Source organism: Cotesia typhae, unplaced genomic scaffold, assembly GCF_013202065.1.
Source record: "Cotesia typhae breed Kobodo isofemale line unplaced genomic scaffold, CoteBio_Ctyphae contig_22, whole genome shotgun sequence".
NCBI classification, from domain to species: domain Eukaryota; kingdom Metazoa; phylum Arthropoda; class Insecta; order Hymenoptera; family Braconidae; genus Cotesia; species Cotesia typhae.
The window spans coordinates 3649429-3671787 of NW_027423728.1; the positions used below are offsets into that span (position 1 = coordinate 3649429).

General features: G+C 26.6%; 3 protein-coding genes across 17 annotated transcripts in view; 1 reads left to right on the forward strand and 2 right to left on the reverse strand.

The window, feature by feature from the left end:
* The window catches only part of LOC141523939 (tachykinin-like peptides receptor 99D), a 95614-nt gene extending 91424 nt beyond the window's left edge, over window positions 1-4190 (forward strand). For both annotated transcript variants that reach the window (XM_074237524.1, XM_074237525.1), the window contains 2 exons: window positions 3452-3648; window positions 3732-4190. In XM_074237524.1, coding sequence (XP_074093625.1) covers window positions 3452-3648; window positions 3732-4092 — 558 coding nt within the window. In that variant the 3' untranslated portion in view covers window positions 4093-4190. The remainder of the gene's footprint in view (window positions 1-3451; window positions 3649-3731) is intronic.
* A 4552-nt stretch (window positions 4191-8742) lies between these two features.
* On the reverse strand, window positions 8743-10101 carry LOC141523980 (peptide deformylase, mitochondrial). Its single transcript, XM_074237597.1, has 3 exons — window positions 9778-10101; window positions 9027-9404; window positions 8743-8940 (listed from the first exon to the last, which is right to left on the reverse strand). Exons 1-3 carry the CDS (start codon window positions 10009-10011, stop codon window positions 8800-8802), a joined length of 753 nt encoding a protein of 250 aa, XP_074093698.1. The 5' UTR covers window positions 10012-10101; the 3' UTR covers window positions 8743-8799.
* Window positions 10102-11649: 1548 nt separating this feature from the next.
* LOC141538583 (uncharacterized) overlaps window positions 11650-22359 on the reverse strand; it is a 71366-nt gene continuing 60656 nt past the window's right edge. For all 14 annotated transcript variants that reach the window (XM_074260152.1, XM_074260157.1, XM_074260158.1 and 11 more), the window contains 2 exons: window positions 18710-19118; window positions 11650-14272 (listed from right to left, as the gene is read on the reverse strand). In XM_074260152.1, the coding sequence (XP_074116253.1) occupies window positions 14108-14272; window positions 18710-19118 (574 nt within the window). In that variant the 3' untranslated portion in view covers window positions 11650-14107. The remainder of the gene's footprint in view (window positions 14273-18709; window positions 19119-22359) is intronic.

A 22359-nucleotide genomic window follows, 5' to 3' on the forward strand; every position in this document is an offset into this window, starting at 1 on the left:
ATTGTTAACGCCCCCGCAACCCCCCTTGTGGGTGGAATTTCGTAAAATCTTTTCTTAGCTGACCTCTACTCGGCAAAAGGAATATTCCTGCCAAATTTCAAGTCTCTAAGTCTTATAGTTCCTGAGATATCATGATGAGTGACTATATCTATAGAAAGTCTCCTATATATATATATATATATATATATATATATATATATATATATATATATATAGTATAAAAAAAAATTCTTATTAAATTTTCTATTTAAAAAAATTTCTGCATTTAGAGGATACTTATGAGTATAAATACTAAAAATTTCAAAAAAATTTTAAGAAAACGGTTTTTTCACTTAACGTCCTCAAATCAAGACAATGAAGCTCTTCAAAATGATTTTCTTGAATTATTCTGAATACTATTTAAAATTTTTTGATTAATAATTTAAGCAATAAAATTCAAGCACTCACAAAATTTGAATTTCATGATCTACAATATCATAATTTTTCATGATACCAAACTTTAGCAATAAATAATCCATCTCACAAAATTAGCAACTGCAGAGGTGCATACAGGGCACATAAGAGCAAGATTTAGTGTTTTAGAGCTCCAGGAGGTACCGTATGTCTAGCTAGCTCACAAGAAGCATCTGTGTAATATTGCAGATACATATTATTATTTAATAAATTTTTGGTCATAAAAAAATGAAATTGATAAAGTTTGGGGTCTCATGTAACCTGAAAGATACCACGTTAAAGTATCGGTTAGATACTTTTTGATCTAGTATATATGGTGTTTGTAATTACGAAGAAGTTAACAGTTGACTGAACAAACTTGAGAAACAGTTATAATGCCCAAAAACCCCTTTGGCAATATCGAAAGAGCAAGAGCTAGACCAGAAGCTGGAGTTAGAGCTAGCTGGGGTTACACCAAGACCAATTTTAAGCTGAGCTTTATATCATTGCCATGACAAGACCCTTTTTTAATCGTAATAATTGTTATTGTTATTGTTATTGTTGTTCTGGTGTCATAAATACGCCTATTTGAATATTTCAGCGGTGAATTTTCAGACGTTGTCGGTAAATTACACCCACGTAACCTCGTTTGTGATTTAGTGAAATAGTCCCTTACTATCGCTGTTATTCTATTGTAGGTACTACGGATTATTTTTAGCGAGTTAGAGTTTAGAGTGAGGATTCTATCTACACATATACGTGTGGCTGTGTATATTACGTATTAATGGATCTAGAGTAATATACCTCTGGGTGTATGAGTATATAAGAGAGTACGATCAATTTTATTCCAGCGAATTTAAATCGTAATCTCTATGCCACTGAGTAAGAACTGCTCGAGAGACAGTGAGACATTGTCCTGGGAATTTACGTGTTGACCCAGTCATTTCATTTTCCTCAGACACATTCCGTGTTGTTAGCGTTATTGTTATTATTATTATTAGTTATTAGTTATTATCATCGAGAGGAGTAATACTTTACACGGAAAAAAATTTTCTTTAAGAATTATCGCGAAAATCACAATAATTTTGGGATATTCCGCAATTCTTAATGTAATAATAATTATTATTATGATAATTATTTACAAATTTGATCCAAAAAATACAGAAATGTACTATTATAAACGTGAAAAATTAGTGAGATTAATAATTATTTTTTACTATTTTAATATTAAGAACTAGCAACCTTGACTACACAGGAAAAAATTTTCCGTCATTGTGTAGAATTCTAAAATTTTTTACTGTATAGTTCAACTATAAATAAATAAAATTTTGCTTTATTAAACAATGAATTTTGTTAAATTGCACTGTACTTTCTTAAATATTGACGATTTTAAAGATATAAGCTCATTCTGGGATAACACTCATCAAGAGCTTTCATTTGAGTACCCACATGCATTTTGATATATTTTTCATATATTCATATATATATAAATATATAAAATATATGAAAAATTGATGTGGGTACTCAAATGAAAGGTCTCAATGAGTATAATGTCGGGGTGAACTTATATCTTTAAAAATGTCAATAGTTCACAAGATACAAGGTAATTTCTTAATTTTGTATCTAGAGACAGCATTTTCGAATACAGCCTAAATACCTATCATGATAAATTGAGTATCGGTGAGAATGATATGAAATCTTCAAAAGGCACAAATTTAAAGGCACGAATTAATTAAAAATTCAATCTTTTCAAACTAAAATCTAGATTTTCTTAAATAAAATTAATAATAATAACATTCTATTGATAACAATATGTCCAATAATAATTTTATTCCATACACTGCAAAATTTTTATTTAAAATAATAATTTTTTTTAATTATTAATAGACATTGTGAAACATATCAATATAAATTTTGTTGATTATTGAATACTCTGACCCCTGGTCTTTTATTGTCGAATTAATTACTCATTTATGATAAAATCAATTAATATGTTATAACGTAAATAATGAATAATGTTTTGCACTGGTGATTTTAAATTAATAAAATCAATTTCGGGAGATTTAATTATCGGTTATTAATTTTGGCTTCACAACTATTTCATTCAACGAAAATTTATTCAGAACTTTTGCTGTTAACTTTTCGGAAGATAAAGTTTAATAAGACTTAGGGGCTTGAAATAATTTATAATTAATTTCTTGACGTTATAATCCGATGTTATTTTTTTCATTCAAAAAATAGAGTAATTTTTAATTTTTAATTGAGTTTTTGCAGTAGTTTAATTTTTTTTTTCTAGTGTCGGTAACGATAATTTCCGGTAACTAGTTTTAGGCTGTAAAGTACGGGACAATTTACATTGTCTCAATTTATACAATTAAATATAAATATACAATTTACATGTATATGCGTGTGTATGTAAAAATATCTAGCCTGTCCTTGTCGTGAAATCCGGTTGTAATACAGATTACACAGGGAATAATTTATTAGACCAGAGAAACCAGTTTCTCGTGATCAATGGAATAAGAAAGTTGGACTATATCCAGATCATGATAAACCGTTTTCTCATATTCCCTTTCTTCACATTATCCTTTCACCCGGTACGCCTCCTTACTCCAATCCACCCGACATCACACCCTTATATTATTAAACTCCTTACCCGCACAAAAATAATTTTCATTCCTCCGCTAGTTAACTTCCGCGTACTTACGCCCGAAACTTTCAGTTCAAGGACACAGGACCAAATTGTTTCCGATAGCAAAGGATAAAAATAAAACCTTCTCATTTTTATTGTTTTTTTAAACCTTTCATAACTTTTTATTCCTTTTGAATCGTTTTTATTTTTTTATTACGCATTCCTTCTATTCCAGACAGATTCATACTTTTTTTTTTTTTTTTTTTTTTAATGATATTCATCCTTACGCTTGATTTATTTTATCAACGACAATCGTATTGTTTTTGTCAATAAACTGGATCACCAAATACAAATAATAATTCAAACAATTTCATTTTCTGTTTCCAGGTCGTGAAAATGATGATCGTAATTGTATCAATATTTGCAGTCTGTTGGCTACCATTTCACGTTTACTTCATTGTTGTATCTTCAGTACCAGAGTTAACCAACGAACCATACATCCAAGAAGTTTACTTAGCCATTTACTGGTTAGCAATGTCCAACAGCATGTACAATCCTATGATTTATTGCTGGATGAATTCGAAGTAATTTCTTTATACCAATTTAAAATTTATTCAATCTTATCCCTTAGTTTCTTATTTATAAAACTATAATTAAATATTACCAGGTTCCGGCGAGGATTTTCCGTAGTATTCCGGTGGTGTCCAGGCGTTCACGTGGAACCCGAACATGCGTTGAGCAGATCGGAGGTAATAACACGTTACAGTTGTACAGGAAGTCCAATCGGTAATATGAGGATTTCAAGAAATGGTATGTCCTGTAGTACATCTTCTGAACAGAGTCTGAGTCTCAGTTGTGCCTCAAACGCATCTCATTTAAATAAAAATCCATTATTAATACCCTTTAATAATCACAATCTCTCCAATATAAAAAATAATGATGATTATGATGATGATAATAATATTGAGGATAATTGTTGTTATGACATTGATCTCAAGGAACTTAATCCTATCAGTAAACAGTCCTAATATTTATTTCATAATTTTTTTATTTAATTTTATTTTATATTATTTCATGAATTGTGACTTTGTAAATCAATTATTTAATAAATTTTTATTTTATTTTATTCATTTTATCTTATTATTTCTCTTTACCTCATAATTTCATGTCAAATTAAAATGGTGGAATGTTTACTCAAAATAACTCCCTTGCTTAACCCTGATTAAACAAAATGATTTGATACACGGTAAGAACAAGATTATAATGGATATCATCCTAGATTATACAGAGTGAAAAAAAATCTAGACAATTGCTCGTATAATCCAGATTATAATGAGTATAATCTGGATTACAATGAGTATAATCCAGATATCACGCAGTATTTTCTTAATTTTTTTAAGTACTATTTGAAATTTTTTTAACACCAAAGATATCACTGAGTATAATCTGGGATTATATCCAGTGTCATCTTGTTCTTTTCGTGTATAGGATTAAAAATTTTAAATAATTTTTTTTTTATTATTCATAAGTAGTTGGAAGACTGAAAAAAATTTTTAATTATTTAGTTTTTTCATTTTATTAATAATTATTAGGCTACGTAGATTGAATTTACAAATTTTCAGGAAGTTTTAAAAATTTGACGACTTCGTGTGGATCTTCTAAACAAGAGATATCTTTTTGGAGTAACATTAACTAGTTAGTTGGTCTAGAAAATTTTTCTTGAATAAAATTAATTTTTCTATTAGTGTATAAAATGATTTTTTTGAATCAGTATCACGTAAATATTGAATAAAACCTCTTATTAAATCAAAACTAGGTACTATGAGGGTTCAAATGCACGTGCAATCAGGATCAATTAGATGTCGGAATAATAACAACAACAATGGAAACAACAGCAATGGCAGCCAGCACTTCAACCAGTTAACACGGCAGCTAAATCCTTACTCTCAGGTCCATGCTTCCTGATATCAAGAGAGCACATTCACATGTGCTAACTCTTCAATAAATGTATAATATAAAAAGAGACTAAAATAATTATTATAGTTATACTTAATAATAATAATAATAATGTGACTTAAATAAATAACTAACCGACTGATCACACAATTACACATCACACAAACAAGCTTTACTTTCATTTATATATCACCAGGCCATAAAACTTCTTCATACTTTACCTAAAACTACATTGTACTATATATCTGGAGGATTTAGGACTGTAACTGAGGTTTATTATCCAGGAAAATACCTGGTAGTTGTTGAGATTAAGGCTAAGGTTATAAACAATGACTTTGAAATGTAATACGAGTAATCTTTCTTCTTTTATGAGTGAATTGATGGTACTGAAATTAACGGACTAGTAAAGTTTTTTTTAATTAATAATTTTGCATAAAAAATTTGACTATAAAAATGGAAAAATAGCTTAAAGCTACACTGTAAAAAATACTAGAGTGAAAAAATAAAAAAATTATTTTAACTTGATAGAAAAAATTTTGAGTTTATGGATATTACTATTTAAAAATCGCTCAAAAGTATTCCAAGTATTTTTTTAAAATCTTGAATGACCTTTTAAAAAAATTCTCTATCGAGGTAATTTTTACAAGGCTTTCAAATCATAGCAAACTATCATATTTTCACAATAGACTCAAAAAAAAAAAATATTTTTTTTTGCTTCGCTCTTTTTTCAATCCAAACAAAAAAAAATTTTTTTTTGCAGCATTATTTTACTTTTTTTTTGTTAGAACATAAAAAAAATGAACGTGTCTAATGATTCCAGTATCATGGCAATTGATAATAATAAAAAAACTAAAACTAAAAAATTATTTTTAGTAGATTTTTAAATAATACTATTTTACTGAGGACCAATCAGTCGATCATATTTTATAAGATTGATTTTTTATTTTAAATATTATGCATCTAACAAATGATATATTGTATTTAGTAAAATTAATAAAATGAATGAGATGTAAATATATGTATATGCATAATAATTGTGAAAAACAATCGATGTTTTTACGTAAATACTTAGAGTTTATATTATCTAATATTAATGATGATGAAAATAACAAATATATTAAACTATTAAATTATATTTGAATAATAAATGAGTGTAATTAATATGCGCGGGCTCGCGAATAAATATGAGGTGCTTATTTGTATACTAAAATATAAATAAACATAAATATTATAATTATAAATTATAAAAGGTGACATATATTTGTGGTCTTAATATATTAAGGTATAAACACGTACTCGATTAAATAATCTAAATTTTTAATTATTCCGTATAAATTAAATTATTTTAAATTATTTTAAAGAGTGCCGATAATTTTAAAAAACAATTTTTTTATGTATGAAATTAATGTAAAATTTTTCGGCTGGTTCTGAAGATAAAAAATTTTCAACGCCTCCGATTTAATCAAAAAATATCAAAAGTTACTATAGTTTATTAATATTGTTATAATAATAATTATTATTATTATTGACAAAATATTTTATAGAATAAACCCTACTTTATATAACAAAAAATTACTCTGGGAAAACCAAACGCTTTTTAATATTTAATAATATTCGATAATCATTGGTAACTAATAAAATAAATTAAGATTTGTAATCACGAAAAGATTAATATATATTCGTGAAATAAGAGATTTTTCATTTACCTGTAAATGAAAAAGAATATTAATTGCTCTGCAGTGTAACATTTTTAATTGTAAATGACTAATTTAACTGGATCTATAATTTTATATAATATTAAAAATACAATTAAATTATTTATTGAAATTATATAAATGTAAAAAAAATAAAAATGGCTATCACTGGTAATACTAATACGGAATTTTGAGCAATGTGTGTAATGTATTTGTAAAATAATTATAAATATGGTATATTCAGTTTGTTGATTTTAAAGATTGATAACGTGTGTAAATGAATTTTTGGTGGATTTAAATGTTATGGATATTTATTAATGAATGTTTAATGATGATGATTAATGTTGTATAATTGATTGTTTAATTATAATTATTGATTAATGATAATAAAAAAACTGAAAAAAATAATCGTTATTGTAGATATAAATTTTGTATTATTTATTTTATGTGGTAAGAATTTGAATTAAGTACTGAAGTCTAAATTTTTATTTTGTAAATTTTAAAATTAGATATAATAATAATAAAATAATAACTTATTACAGGCGTTCTAACTTCTCGTACGGTGATCGGAAATTAAAAAAATTTGTTTGTATTTGTTGATAAAACATATCTTCTAGTTAAACCAATAAAAAAATTTAAAAAGTCAAAAAATTGTAAATTGACACACTGCAGAAAAAACAGTTCGATTTTTTCGATGATTTTTTGGGAAAAAAAGGTTAATTTTTGAAAAATTTTTTTGAATGTTAGAAGCTTAACTAGAAGCTATTACTATAAAGCAGACGTGTATGTAAAATGTAAAAAATTTCATTGGAATCGGTTGAGAACTTTTTGAGTTATTCCGCCCGCAAATTTAAAAAATGTCGTTTCGCGAAAAACGCGTTTAAAGTTTTGACACACGCTCAAGCGCTGAAGCACTTAAATGAATTTTTAATATATAAATAATAATAATTTTGTTTTGAAAATTCACAAGCATATTTTTGAGATGATATTCTAACGATTAATGAAAAAAAAAAAAGATTCGATTTTTTTTTTTTATTGTACACTCTTTTTATTAGCTTCACCTGTATGTTTGTATGTTTGTTTGTAACCGACTCCTTTGGGCGCGATTTTGACCCCCTTTAAACGGCCAGATTTCGTTCAAACTTTGTAGATTTATCGAGGACAGATGACAATACACTAATTTGATAAAAATATTTCATTTTTCAATTTGCAAAATAAAATTTTTGTTAATTTATATAATTTTCATCTATAGTCGATAAAGCAGAAATTTTAATTTCTAACCAATATCTTTAGCCGATTTATCTAATATTAATAAATTTTCGAACACCAAAGAGAATTTTTTTAATTCAACAAAGCATACAATAGTTTAAAAACACTCAAAAAAAAAGTTTTTATAAATAAACAAAACTAAAAAGTAAAAAATAAATAATATTTTAAAAAACTAAAAAACACGCTTTTTATAGAAAACCGAACTAAAAAAATAGAAAATAAGTTTTAATAAATAAATAAATTTAAATTAAGAATAGTGTTAAAAATTTCAATAAATGTAATTAATAATAGTGTAAATAAAAAAAAAATATTTTATTCTAAAAAAAGCTTAAGGTGCTTTTGTAGATATTATAAAAATGATAATAATTCTACTCATGCCTGTCAATAGAATAATTTTATGTCTATTGACCCATGCACCTCACGCTTTTTTTAAAATAAAATACATTTTTTTTTATTTACATTATTATTAATTTATACTTATTAAAATTCTTAACACTACTCTTAACTTAAATTTATTGAAACTTATTTTCTATTTTTTTAGTTCGATTTTCTATAAAAAGCGTATTTTTTAGTTTTTTTAAACTATTATTTATTTTTATGTCACCCCTCTTAACAATGCGTTCGGTAATTTGTTGCCCCACAGTAGTAATCCTTGACAAACAATCATTTAGAATAAAAATCTTAGAAATTTTATTATTATCATTATTATTATTTTATAATATTTTTTTTTGGTTAAAATCAATATTTATTTGAAAAATATTCTTAAAAATTTAATAATAAATTTATTAACATTTATTCATAAATTAATAATACAAACTACGTAAAAAACAACTTTCTTAATTTACTTCTCGCAACAGGTGTATAATCAACAGAAATTTTTCCTCCTCTTCGATTAACTGTTTGCCAGACCATGCAACTAAGTGTTTTTCGATCCATCGTATCCGTATACAATTTCCCCTAAAAAAAAAAAAAAATTCAAATATTAATACAAATAATCTATCTAAAATTTTAATTGCTGAATAAAAAAAAAAAAAAAAAAGAACCTGTAAATGATCAAATTCATGCTGCGCAACTTTAGCAGGCCAGCAGACAGCGTCCCAAGTGAAGGGTTCCCCGTTAATATCCAGCGCGTTAATTTGGACCCCCTTGGACCTCGGTACATTTGCCATCATTCCGCAAACGCTAGCGCAGCACTCCGGATAATTAGTAACCTTGAAGTCCGTAATTTTTATCTTAGGATTGATGAAAATCGTCAACGGAATTTCTTCGATAGGTTGACCCGCGCTTTTCGTCATCATCATCTCGTCGTACTGTTTCTTGGTCGTCTCTATCACGAACACCTGCGAAGACACTCCTATTTGGGGTGCAGCCATTCCAAATGCGTCGTAAATTCGCATTACTTTTATCAAATGCTCGATAAACTGAAATTTTAATAATTTATGAATAATAAATTTCTAACAATATTATAATTAAATTATCATGAAAATAAAGTTAGCCGACATCTAAACTTTTTAAAAATTTTTTTTATTAATAAAATTATTAAAAAAACATTAAAAGAAAAAATTTCACGTGTAAGAAATTTGAAAAACTATTTGTGCAATTTTTTAAAAATATTTTTTTATTGTTAATTCAATTAATAAAAAAAAATAAAAATTTTTCACTGTCGGCTAATTTTAGTTTCATAAATTATCAGACATCTAACTAGATGAAAAATTTTTTTATTAAAATTCTTTTACAATAATTCAATTGTTAAAAAAAATTAAAAAAAGTAAAGAGTGATACTCAAGTACTTACTTTTTTAAATTCCGCGGTTTTAATAATCTCCAATTCTACAGGTTCAGCCTGTAAACGCAAAACAGGGTCGCCAATTTGACAAGCATGAGAATATGGCGGCTTGGATAAATCTACGGGTTGCAAATATTGATAAACTTTCTCTTCGAACCCGGTAAATTTACTCATTTGTCTGATAAATGCTTTGTAATGAAAATTTCTAGTTATTACTTTCGAATTACTCAATAATTTAATCATTTTGTTTTTTAATTCTTACACACTGAACACTGCTAGTGGTTAATACCTCAGACTTTGTTGTTGTAATTCTGAGGTTAGTGATTGCAAAGTCAATTGGTAAAGTTGGTAACTGCTCAGAGGAAAAAGTTGATACTTTTGAGTACAGATGGCGAGGGGAACCCCTCTGCTTTTGCGAGGGAATTTTACGACAAGCGATAATGTGACGACTGATGATTAATTTTATAGAACTCGTCATAATTTTTTATATCAATTGCAAAAATTAATTTATAATTGAATACTTGATTCAAAATAATATTTATACACTCAATTACTGTTTTTGTTATTTTAATTTTTTAATAAAGTTAATAATGTGGTTTTTTGCATATTGTATTATTATTATATTGAAATAAATTTTTTTTTAGAATTAATAAATTTTCTGTGAATTTCTATAGTTTAAATTCTTAACTAATGACGTTTTTAAAAATATAAGCTCATCCCGGCATTACACTTATCAAGAGCTGTCATTTGAGTACCCACATGCATTTTCATATATACAAATATATAATATATAAATATATGAAATTTATGAAAAATTGATGTGGGTACTTAAATGAAAGCTCTTGATAAGTGTAATGCCGGGGTGAGCTTATACCTTTAAAAATATCATGAGTAGACAAAATAGCAATATCAGTTCTTAATTATTGACATTTTTAAGGTATAAGCTCATCCCGATGTTACACTCATCAAAAGCTTTCATTTGAGTATCCACATCAATTTTTCATATATTTCATATATTTACATATATTGTATATTTGTATATATGAAAAATATATGAAAAATTGATGTGGATACTCAAATGAAAGGTCTTGATGAGTGTAACATCGGGATGAGCTTATATCTTTAAAAATGTCAATTGTCCACGAGATACACGATCATTTCTTAATTATATATCTAAAGATAGAATATTTTTGAATGAAGCCTAAATACTTACCATCATAAATCGACTATCGGTGAGAATGATAAGATATGAAACTTGAAAAAGCACAAATTCAAATCAAGACCTTTGCAAAGACACTAAATTTCATCCTGGAGACAAAATTTTCCTTATTCTTTTAATAATATCAATTACAAAAAAAGTTAAAAAAAAAAAAACTAATTTAAAAAATATTTATTTATTGAAAGAATTAAAATCTAAGCTGCGGTTATACATAAAATTTATTTTTAAAAATATAATAATTAAAATGATAAATCGAAAAACATAACTCAATTTATTTAAAATTTGTATTTAATTATCATCATTAATTACATTTCACTCTGACAATATTAACAAATGACTAGGTATTATCTACGCAGCCTCATTCTATTCAGTAATAATAATTGATGATTGTAATAGTAGTAGCAATTGTTTATTAATTAATTAAATAAAATAATAATTGTAACGCTAGATATGTTGCATAGGCACATTATTACTTTCTTTATTTTATAATCTTATTAATAAAATTATATGCTTAAATAAAATCAAAGAATATTCACTCATACAGTCATTCATGTATCAATTGTCTAGAGCAATTTATAACTAATTTTTTAGAGACATTAAAAAAATAAATTTATCATTTTTTCAAAAATAATTTTATTTAATCACACGAGACCACTATCCAGTTTTTACTTTTTTTTTTTTTTTTTTTTTTTTTTCCATTATTAATTATTTAATTCGAATGTACAAATTGATATTTTATACTGTGATATGAAGATCGGCGTTAGATTACTTATTACTATTATTACTTACACTAAAATAATAATAATAACAATAATAATAATAATGATAATAATACATAAACAAGAAGCTCAATATGAGCCATGATATTCTTGAAAATTAACCTGAGAATTTCATAATAATGCGTCTAAATTTTTTATCTATTTATTGCTGAGTATAATCATATTTATTTTAAATTCAATTTTGAGTTTAATGACCTTTTTTTTAAATATTTAAAATTTTATAGATTTTTTTTAAGCTATCCACAATTTTTATACAAATTTTTTAAAATTCAATTTTCATTTTTAATTAAATTATTTAAAAAAAAATGAACCTCTTAATCAAATAAAAATTTTCGTGTAACAATTTAAAAAATTCAAAATAAAAAAATAAATAAAAAATGCATGCTTAGATTTCTTCTAAGCTTTTTGCATCTATTTTCTAAATTTATTTACAAAAATTTTTTTTTAACCAACAAAAAAAAAATGCATTTATTATTTTTCGTTAAAAAAAAAATTCTACAGCTTAAAAGTTAACTTAAAAGTGTTAAAAAAAAAAATTAAGTCTCTCAAAGTTCCAAAAAAAGACCAATATAATATAAAAAAATTTATTTAAATACTTAAAATTAAAATAGACGCATTAATAGATAATTTATCTCGAAAATGGATAAGGTCTCCATACATCCGACAGAACCACATGTACATTTTTTAAAAGATATTTACGTCATAAGAATACAAGTGGTAGGTATTGGTACTTATAATTATTGCTTTATACATCTATTTACAGTAAAAACTTTTTTAGGACTGTCTCCATGTCAATTAACGCTCATCTGAATAATTATCAATTGGTTAAGATTTAAATTAGTCATGCTCATACTTGACTTACAATTATCGGTCTTATAATCATAATCACAAATGATAACCATCAAGGCTAGACAGTCCCTCAAGCATACAAATAATACTAATCATTTCAGCGGTTTATAATTATATTTTATATCAATATATCTACACGAAAAGAACAAGATGATACTGGATATCATCTCAGATTATACTGAGTGACAAAAAATTTCAGATAGTAGCTAGTATAATCTAGATTATAATGAGTATAATCCAGATTATAATGAGTATAATCCGGATTACAATGAGTATAATCTAGATGTCACTCAGTATAATATGTATTATTCTAGTTACTATCTAAATTTTTTTTTACACCACAGATATCACTGAGTATAATCTGGGATGATATTCAGTGTCATCTTTTTCTTTCCGTGTATGTACTCAATTTTTATTTCATTAATAATAGTTTTCAATGTAAAAATGTACACAAAAGCTACAAGATCGCTCATATTGTCGTACTCTTTACATCTTTCAGTCTCATCGAGTTCTTTTCCACTTTTTTAATATTTTTATTATTTAATTCAAGACTTTATAGTTCTCAATTGAACAGTGTGCGACTGATAGCGGCTGAAAAGGCACTCAATTTTTTATAAATTATTATCAATTTTAATTATTGAGAAAAAAAAATTTTACTAGATTTTATTTTTAAGTAAAATCCTAACATTTTTTTTTTAAATATATCATAATTTTATTTCAATAATTTTTATTTAAGAAAAAAAAAAAAATTTATTAAATCTAAAAAATTCCAGTGAACAATAATTATCTAAAATTCTCCTAAAAATCCCTGAATTTATTTTTGATAAATTTAAAAACCATGATATGTCAAAATCGGAGAAAACTCGTCAGTATAAAAATTAAAAATAATGCATTTAGACAATTAGAAAGGGCGTGCCCTGACGATTCTCGCGGTCACGAGAGTACCATCAGAAGAACCGAGTTCAGCATTCACGTCTTCATCCTCAACCATCTATTTATTTTTATTTTTATTTTTATTATTATTATTTTCTCTTCCTTTAAACGTCTCACGAGACCATTGAACTCTTCATTCTCTCTTTGTCATATATATTTTCACACTCGATCACATAACTAGCTTGCGGCTGGCCAAGTCCAGTCAAATAATATACAATATTAAACTAGACGATATTAATTATTACAACAGTAATAATAATCAAAATTATAATTGTTATTTTTTTATATATGTACACACATGTACTCGTCATTATCTCGAACCTGTAACCTCAAATGTTGTTCCGCCTGTGGGTGTAGTTTGTAGTTCGGAACACGTCACCAGATGGCGCCAGTTACTAGTTACAAGTTCGGTACATACAGGCAAGCATTATTACTGAGTGGAAGGCTTTCACATCCTACGCTACACTTATTTAACTAATAATTTTATTGAATTGTAGGCTAAGTTTGATTATTCACTAATTAAATTATTTGTTTCTGTTGATTTATTTTTTTTTTAAATTTAGTAAACGTAGATGGTCTTCAACTGGTCCTTAAGCTCTGGTGGAATGGCACACGTATCCATGTCTGACTTCCGCTTAACCAAACGTCGCCAGCGCCCCAAATTTTTACGAATTCCTTTGGCAAAACCTGAACGGTCGCCTTCCAAACCATGTACTAGAGTATTCTGTAATTATAAAACAAAATTTTTTTTATTAATTATTTAAAAAGAAATTTTAATTCATAAAAATCCCAATTTATCAATTATCAAATTATTCTGGGAATAATAAAAAATAATGAAGAATTAAGTAGGTGGTCTGAAATCTAAACTACTTAATACAAGAATCAAATATAAATATAAATAAAACCGAGTAGTATTTATTAAATAAAATTACAATACTCATTTTCGCTTTAATTGTGATTATAAATTATATTGTATGTAGAAATCTGAATCATATGTTCTTTTTTGATTTTTTTTATCATTTGTAAATAAATAAACTCCCCGCTATACCGTACCAGACAGTCCGTCGTTGATTTCTTAAACAAAACTTTACTGTTATGACTATTATGATTATTATTGTTATTATTACGATTGCTCATTTTAGACGGTCGACAAAATTTAACTTGGCAACTGAACGCTAACTTCTCGAATTATTAGACGCTTTTTACATTTTCGTTTTACTGAATTTCTATAAATAATTTCCTTATTTACTCTCTTCAATTATTCATTATTCAATCAAAATTTAATAATAATAATAAAAATAATATAGTATATTACACCCCTTGGAAAGGAAATTAAGAAAAGCCTCAGATCACATGTACTAAAAATAATTACGCTAAAAAAATAAATTAACTTCAAGAAAATTCAAGAGAAAAATTCTTGAACCAAGAAAATAATTTTAAGAAGCTTCATTACTTTCATTTAAGTAATAATTTTTTTAAATTGATAAAATTTTTTTGATTTAAATCAATTTTGCTTGGCTTAAAAATTTTTTACTTTAATTTAAGACAATTAAATTTTTAAAAATAATTTTTTTGATTAAAAAATTTTTCTCCTCAATCAAGTCAGTAATAATTTTTTTTCTCAAATAAAATTATTATTATTATTATTATTATTAAAATATATTGCATAAATTATTTATAAGATATAACATGCATAGTATCGATTAATCAAGGACTAGACCTCGTGTAATACAAATGCGTGTTACGCGTATCCCTATATATACATCTAAGCGTATTTTCGACTTCTTTGTATTTAGTCAGTACCTTCACAAACGTATATTCAACCCATTTATAATCTTAATATATATATAAATCTCGTTACATATAAATATATGCATAGAAGTGAGTAACATAGTCTATGAAACTGTGAGACTAAAAAAATTCTAAACAATCGTAATCGGCAGTGTTGCCGATACTACCAGAGGTATAATATAAAATACAGTGCTAATCTGACGAAAGCGTGCTATCAGTTTAAATCGTAGTAATAGCAATAGTAACTAAATTAGTAGTTGTAAAATACACATTTACACTATCGAGAATTGAGAATAGAAGGCGCCACTTACTAGATTAAATTAGTTACCTATCTATCTATATGTATTGTAATTTATAAAAAAGCTATTTAGGACGATTGGGTGTAATTGGAATATTTTATTTCGGAGTACACAAGTGTCTTTTTCATACTTAGTAATTATAACATATTATATATTATTATTATTATGTTTCGGGTGACTGCTCCAATTACTCATATTTATTATTTGTTGTGCCAATATTTTTTTTTGTCGGAAATCATTAACGTTTTTTTTTTTTTTTTTTTTTTTCAGGAAAAATTTTTTTGTCGCTGCTATTACGATGATTTATTTTTATTTTTATAAAAAATTTATATTAATTAATTTTGGAAGAAAAAAATTTTTTTTTTCTAAAAAATGCATGTAATTTTTTTTAACAAAATTAAAAAATTGAAAGTTAAAAAAAAATTTTTTTCAAATGGTTAAAATAAAATAAAATTCTAAACACCTCTACTAATAAAATAAAATGTGGGAAGAAAAAGTCGGTACACCTACAAGTTCTTTACTAAGACCGACTGTTCACTTACTCATAGTACTCAAGTACAATATTATATACAACAAAATATGAAATAAAATTTAGCTCAGTATATAATATTTTCCAAAGTACATTTATATTAGTAGAGTCTAGAACTTAGAACTAAACCTACTACCTACAACCTAGAGGCAGCTACCTGGGCCAGGCTCAATTGCTCAGGTTGCCAACTAACGAAATATACATATATAAATATAATGGTACACAATACAAAGAAAGAACCTTCGCAATACAAAGTACAGCCGACAATATAATAATACAACCAAAGTAAGGTAAAGTAAATGTGACTACGGATAATATAATGTAAGTAAAGAAGAAGAAGAAGAAGAAGAAGTAAAGACTAGACTTGGACTAAGACCCCGGACATAACAGCTGTTCGTTTTATTCCTTTTACCGTGCTCATTCTCATTTTTTTCTCTTTCTTTTTGCTTTATTACCCCACCCATCTACCATCGACCATCCACTTCACAACACACTCCTTTTTTTTCTTCCTTTTATTTTTATTTTCATTTTTTCCCTCTTCCTCGCTCGCCAGACAGAGAGCAATACAGAGAATCGGGAACCAGATGAGATGAGATTAACGCCTGACCTCGTACAATTTTTGCCTCCAACTCAACTTTCAAAACACTTATTTTACTCAGTTATATTTCTGGTTGTACCGCGGTATTAAATTATAAATTGTTTAACTATTATAATACTGTAATTAATTTTTAGTTTTATTTTTTAACTATCATCAATGGAAATATATTAAAGATGGCGAGAGAGTTTTATTGATTCTTTAAACGTAAGGGAGACTCAAGTTGCGCTCTTATCTATAGTTCGGTAATATTATCGTTTACAACAATATCAACCATCTTATAGTTTTTTTTTTTTCATTAAAAATTATCATGATTGATTGATTTATTTTTTGGAAGATTTTAGAATATTTAAAACGAGTGTTTAATAAAGAAATTTATTATCAAGCGACACTATTTTATTTTCATTTATTTCGAATTACCTAATTTTGATTGGATTAAAATTTACAGTTTATTTGTGAGAACATTTAAGATTACTATTATTTTTATCATTTGATTGAATAATAATAATAATTTATAAAACATTCAAAATTAATCATTATTTTCTTTTTATTAATAACTTTTTCAGTTACCGAAAATTCCTACTGCGTAAAAGTCCTCCCCTTCCCCCTTATTCTTTATTTCCCTAATTCCCAAATTTGTATTTAATGACAAATTTAGCTATTATATATGGCTAATAATATTTAGTTATAATAATTTTGCTATTGTAATTTTTTTATATATATATATATATGTATGGAATAAAATATAATAAAGTTGCATGTATGAGAAGTAATTCAATGTTTTTATCAAATTTAAAATCTATAAAGATCGCCGATATTAGAGGACATAAAAGTAGTAAACTGGATTGGATATGTATTTATTTTTACCAAGTAAGTACGAGGAGAGAATAAATAGAAGCATGAGAACTAAGAACTCAAGAGTTTCCTTGACTACTGTACACTCAACTGTACACTAGTTACCGTGCGAGTTTTTATGCTCTAAGGGGAAATTATGTTTGTTTAAAAGTATTGATCGGAAAAAGTTTGCCCTTAGTATTGTGATAAAAAAAGAAAAGATATGTTTTTTTTTATATTCAAATTCAGGCTAGACCAAATAAAACAGATTGACAAGATAAAAATAACTTTTGGGGTTGAGTTTTATTTTTAGACGAGGTTGTGATTTCTTAATGGAGTAACTAAGTAATTAAAGATCTTCCTTAGTCTGTCAGGGTTGAATTATCTTGAGAAGTGGTAAAATATTAATGTTAATTTTTTTTTATAAAATTTTTAGACAATGTAAAATTTATGAATGGTAAAAAAAAATTTTTTTAATTTTTGTCTTATTTATATTCGATCGAAATAATATGTAAAATTATTATCACTATTAATAAAATTTTATTTCTTCTAAACAAAAGTAAAAATCAATAATATCAGGATTATTGTTAAAATGAAATTATAAATAATAAAAAAATTTCAAATCAAAATTATTATTAAAATTTAAACTCCAAAATAAAACCCGAAATTAATTTCTTTGATTTTGAAATAAACAAAAATTTCATAATTTATTTAACTTAACAAATAATGACTTTATCTAAGACTGATAAAAAAAAAAACAATCAAATGATCAAAATCTTAATTAATAAATTTCCGAATTCTCACTAAAAAATAATCTTGATCAAACTAATCTAATCCCCAATAGTAATCTTCAATAAGACAACAAAAAAATTCCGATAAATAACCTCCGAAAAACCGAACAATTAACTAAATTCAAGTAGGCATTAAAGAGCACTTAACTTAATGACACCCAACAATAACAAAAACCTATCCTTCTTATCTAATTACTAGATACAAATTTCCTCTAGCGAGTACAATAGCCTCTAACTCCAGAGCTTAAAATTTAATGGCATATATAATGTAAAAGAAATGAACTCAAGAGAATTGAGAGGTAGTAATTAAAAAAAAAATTACCTGGTCATTGTACAGGGTGTACTGAGGCGGCGAAGTGAGTGGCGGTGGATAAGGCGGGGGAAACTGCCAGACAAATTGATCGTTGCCCTCAGTAACGATCGTCCCATCAACGATCCCATTTATTTCGGAAACAGTTATAGACGCCGCTGGATTTACGATTCCATTGTTCCTGATGTCAGGGCTTAGCATTTGTCCCGTCGTCACTCCATTTAGATTGATGTTGTTGTAATTCCCGTTGTTGTTAACATTATTAACATTGTTGTTGTTATTGTTGTTGTTGTTGTTGTTGTTGTTGTTGTTGTTGTTGTTGTTGTTGTTGTTGTTGTTGTTGTTGCAGGCAGAAGTCGCGGTCTGGACGACTGCCGACTCCTGGTGATCATTCGCGTTATCCTCACGTTTTCTGAGTTTGCTGCGAACAAGCCGAATCGCGATCAGCTTACCGTTGCTTCCGACCATTTTAAAATAAATGCGGTCCAAACTTTTGAAAATAAAACTTCGAAGGAATTTTTTAGTTTAAAATTCTCAGTGAGAATTTTGTCCAGTCTTTTACTTAATTTATGTTATAAAGTTAAATAAAAATTCACTCACTCACGTCAATAAATAATAATTAATAATAATTTATTAATAATAAATAAATACACTTGGTCAATCACCTTTAATATCACGAACACTAGCACCTGGGTGACGATGCTGACTAGAGTTTATAATCCTTGGTGTAATTAATTGATCGATTAATTAATCAATTCGTCTTATATTTTATAATTTTGATGATTTATCATTTAATTAATAAATTTATAAAATCAAATATTGTTAGTGGTGAGAGAAACTAAATAAACGCGGCGAATATCGACGTCGACTTCTTCTTCAGTCGCCTCGACACTCATCGCACAGGTTAACAGAGAACGTGAGTGAGTCTCTGAGCTGGCTGTCGCAACGTGCTGCTTTTATACTACTGATAGGTGACGTCACGGCTCTACTTAACGCCCATTGGTCAGGGTTGGCAATGATTGCGCGCGCAATTTTTATTGTTGTAATGCTGTGTTGTATATATATGATGTATATTGTATGTTGTATGTTGTAGGTATATTGAATTTTATGCGGACACAAAACGTTAATGCAATCCCGGGTACAAAAAAAAATATCATATGTAATAAAATGTAATCATATATGAATTTTATATGATCACATATTATCACATAAAATTACATATAAACCATATATGATTGAATTTAAATCATATAATACTAGCAACCTTGCAGTCACTGTGACTATAAAAAATTAAAATTTTGCTTTATTCAATAATGACTTTTGTTGAATTGCACTGTAATTTTTTTAATTATTGACGTTTTTAAAGATATAAGCTCATCCCGGCATTACACTCATCAAGAGCTTTCATTTGAGTACCCACATGCATTTTTGATATATTTGTCATACATTCATATATATAAATATATAAAATATATGAAAAATTGATGTGGGTACTCAAATGAAAGGTCTTGATGAGTGTAACACCGGGATGAGCTAATATCTTTGAAAACATTAATATTTCACAAGATTTAAGGTCATTTCTTAATTAACTATCTAGAGATAGAGCATTTTTTAATGCAGCCTGAATAATTATCATAATAAATTGACTATCGGTGAGAATTATATGAAACCGTTAAAAGACACAAATTCAAGTTAAGATCTTTACAATGACGCTAAATTTCACTAAAAAAACCGATTTTATCATATAACTACAGTATATATAAACAATATACAGTATATATTAATCTTTGAAGCATAATAACAAATAATCATATCAGATATTAAGGCTAATTTTCTCATATTATTAAGTAGTATCTTTTTTATATGAATATTAGGGTGGGTCAAAAAAATCGAATAATTTATTTTTGATTTTATACTCTGAAAAATAGGTTCGTAGACACCTAAAAAGAATTCTCTCCAAGTATAAGCTCTTAATTATAACGGGAAGGTCCTCCGCTTTGCGGGTTTCTATTTTTTTCGAATAATCAGATAAAAAAATTTATATCTCGCTTCCAACTGCTTGGAAAAATATTCCGTGGCATAGATTTTGTGAGAAATTGAATGCTTTACAAAAAGGTCTCTTATGACTTTTTCAAAAACTCAACCGATTAAAAGATATTCATAGTTGAAGTTTGGCTATTTTAAGGAAAATATTCGTTTTTATTATGAATTTTATAAGTCGATGAAAAAAATTATTTCGGATTGCGGAACTCATGATTTTGTAGGAAATTTACTGCTCTACAAAAATGGTCTCTTATGATTTTTTGATTAAGTGAAGCCGTTACGAGATATTCATCGTCAAACATTAACGAATATCAATATTTCCAGTTTTTGATCAATAATTCGATAAATTTTAATTTAAACTATGAGTTTCAGGAAAATTTACATAAATTTGAGTTTCGATCGATAAAGAAATGTTATAAACAATTTTTTTAATATTGTTTTCAGTCTTGAGCTTGTTTGATTGCATTAAAACAAGAAATTAGAGCATTTTTTCGACATATAGCCAATGATTAGTTTAATTTGAAGTGAATGACATATTTCTTTGTCAAATTTAATATGAAAAGTATTGAATCAAGTGAGAAACAACCAGTATTTAACTTTTTTATAGATAAATTTTTTATTGAATTATCAATTGCAATATAATTGTCTATATTTTTAACATAACAGTACGCTATTACTATAAATAATTTCTTTTATTACAATTTGGGAATGTTTTTGATGTTCTTTGACAACTTGCAATAAGTACTGGAATTGTTCTTCATTTTTGTCAAGCATTGATTATATTCACTGACTAATGCAACAGCTCGCTCTGCTGAATCATTGATAACTTTTAGTTGTTGAAAGTATTCTTTATTTTCGAGATAACTCTCATTAGTAGGCCATAATTCAACATCGACATCAAGAAAGTCATACGGTAGATCGAAGATTTTGAAAAGATTTAATGACTTTTTAGACACAAAGTCACTCAGAGTTCTCTGCGCCAATGAATTCAAATCTTTTTTAGCAATTACAAATCTTTTAGCTTTAGAATCTGTACCTTCACGAGTATTAACAGCTTCAACAATACTTTTTTTTACTTCTAATGGAACGCCATCGTCAAACAGTGATAAAATGGCAAGTTCATCGCTCAAATACCATAAGTGCGAAATCATTTTTTCACACGTAGCTGAAGAAATCAAAGGATTGATATGTTTGTACTCCAATAAATTTTTCATAAACTGCAAGTCATGATAAGCAGCAGTTGTTGCAGAAGTTGATGAAAACCAAGCTTTTAAATACAATGTGACTATAAAAATACAGAAATGACGAAGACCATGCAATTCTTTCTGAGAGAGTTTGAATTCATCTCTGAATAGATACATTTTTAAACTATAAATGGCCTTAGCCATCCATCTAGCATGATGAACAGCACCAGGACGTTTGAAAGAAATCTTTTCTTGAGGCATTTCTCCAAGGAAAATCAATGATAATTCCAATAATTCTTTATCTAACTTATTATAACATTTCTTTATCGATCGAAACTCAAATTTATGTAAATTTTCCTGAAACTCATAGTTTAAATTAAAATTTATCGAATTATTGATCAAAAACTGGAAATATTGATATTCGTTAATGTTTGA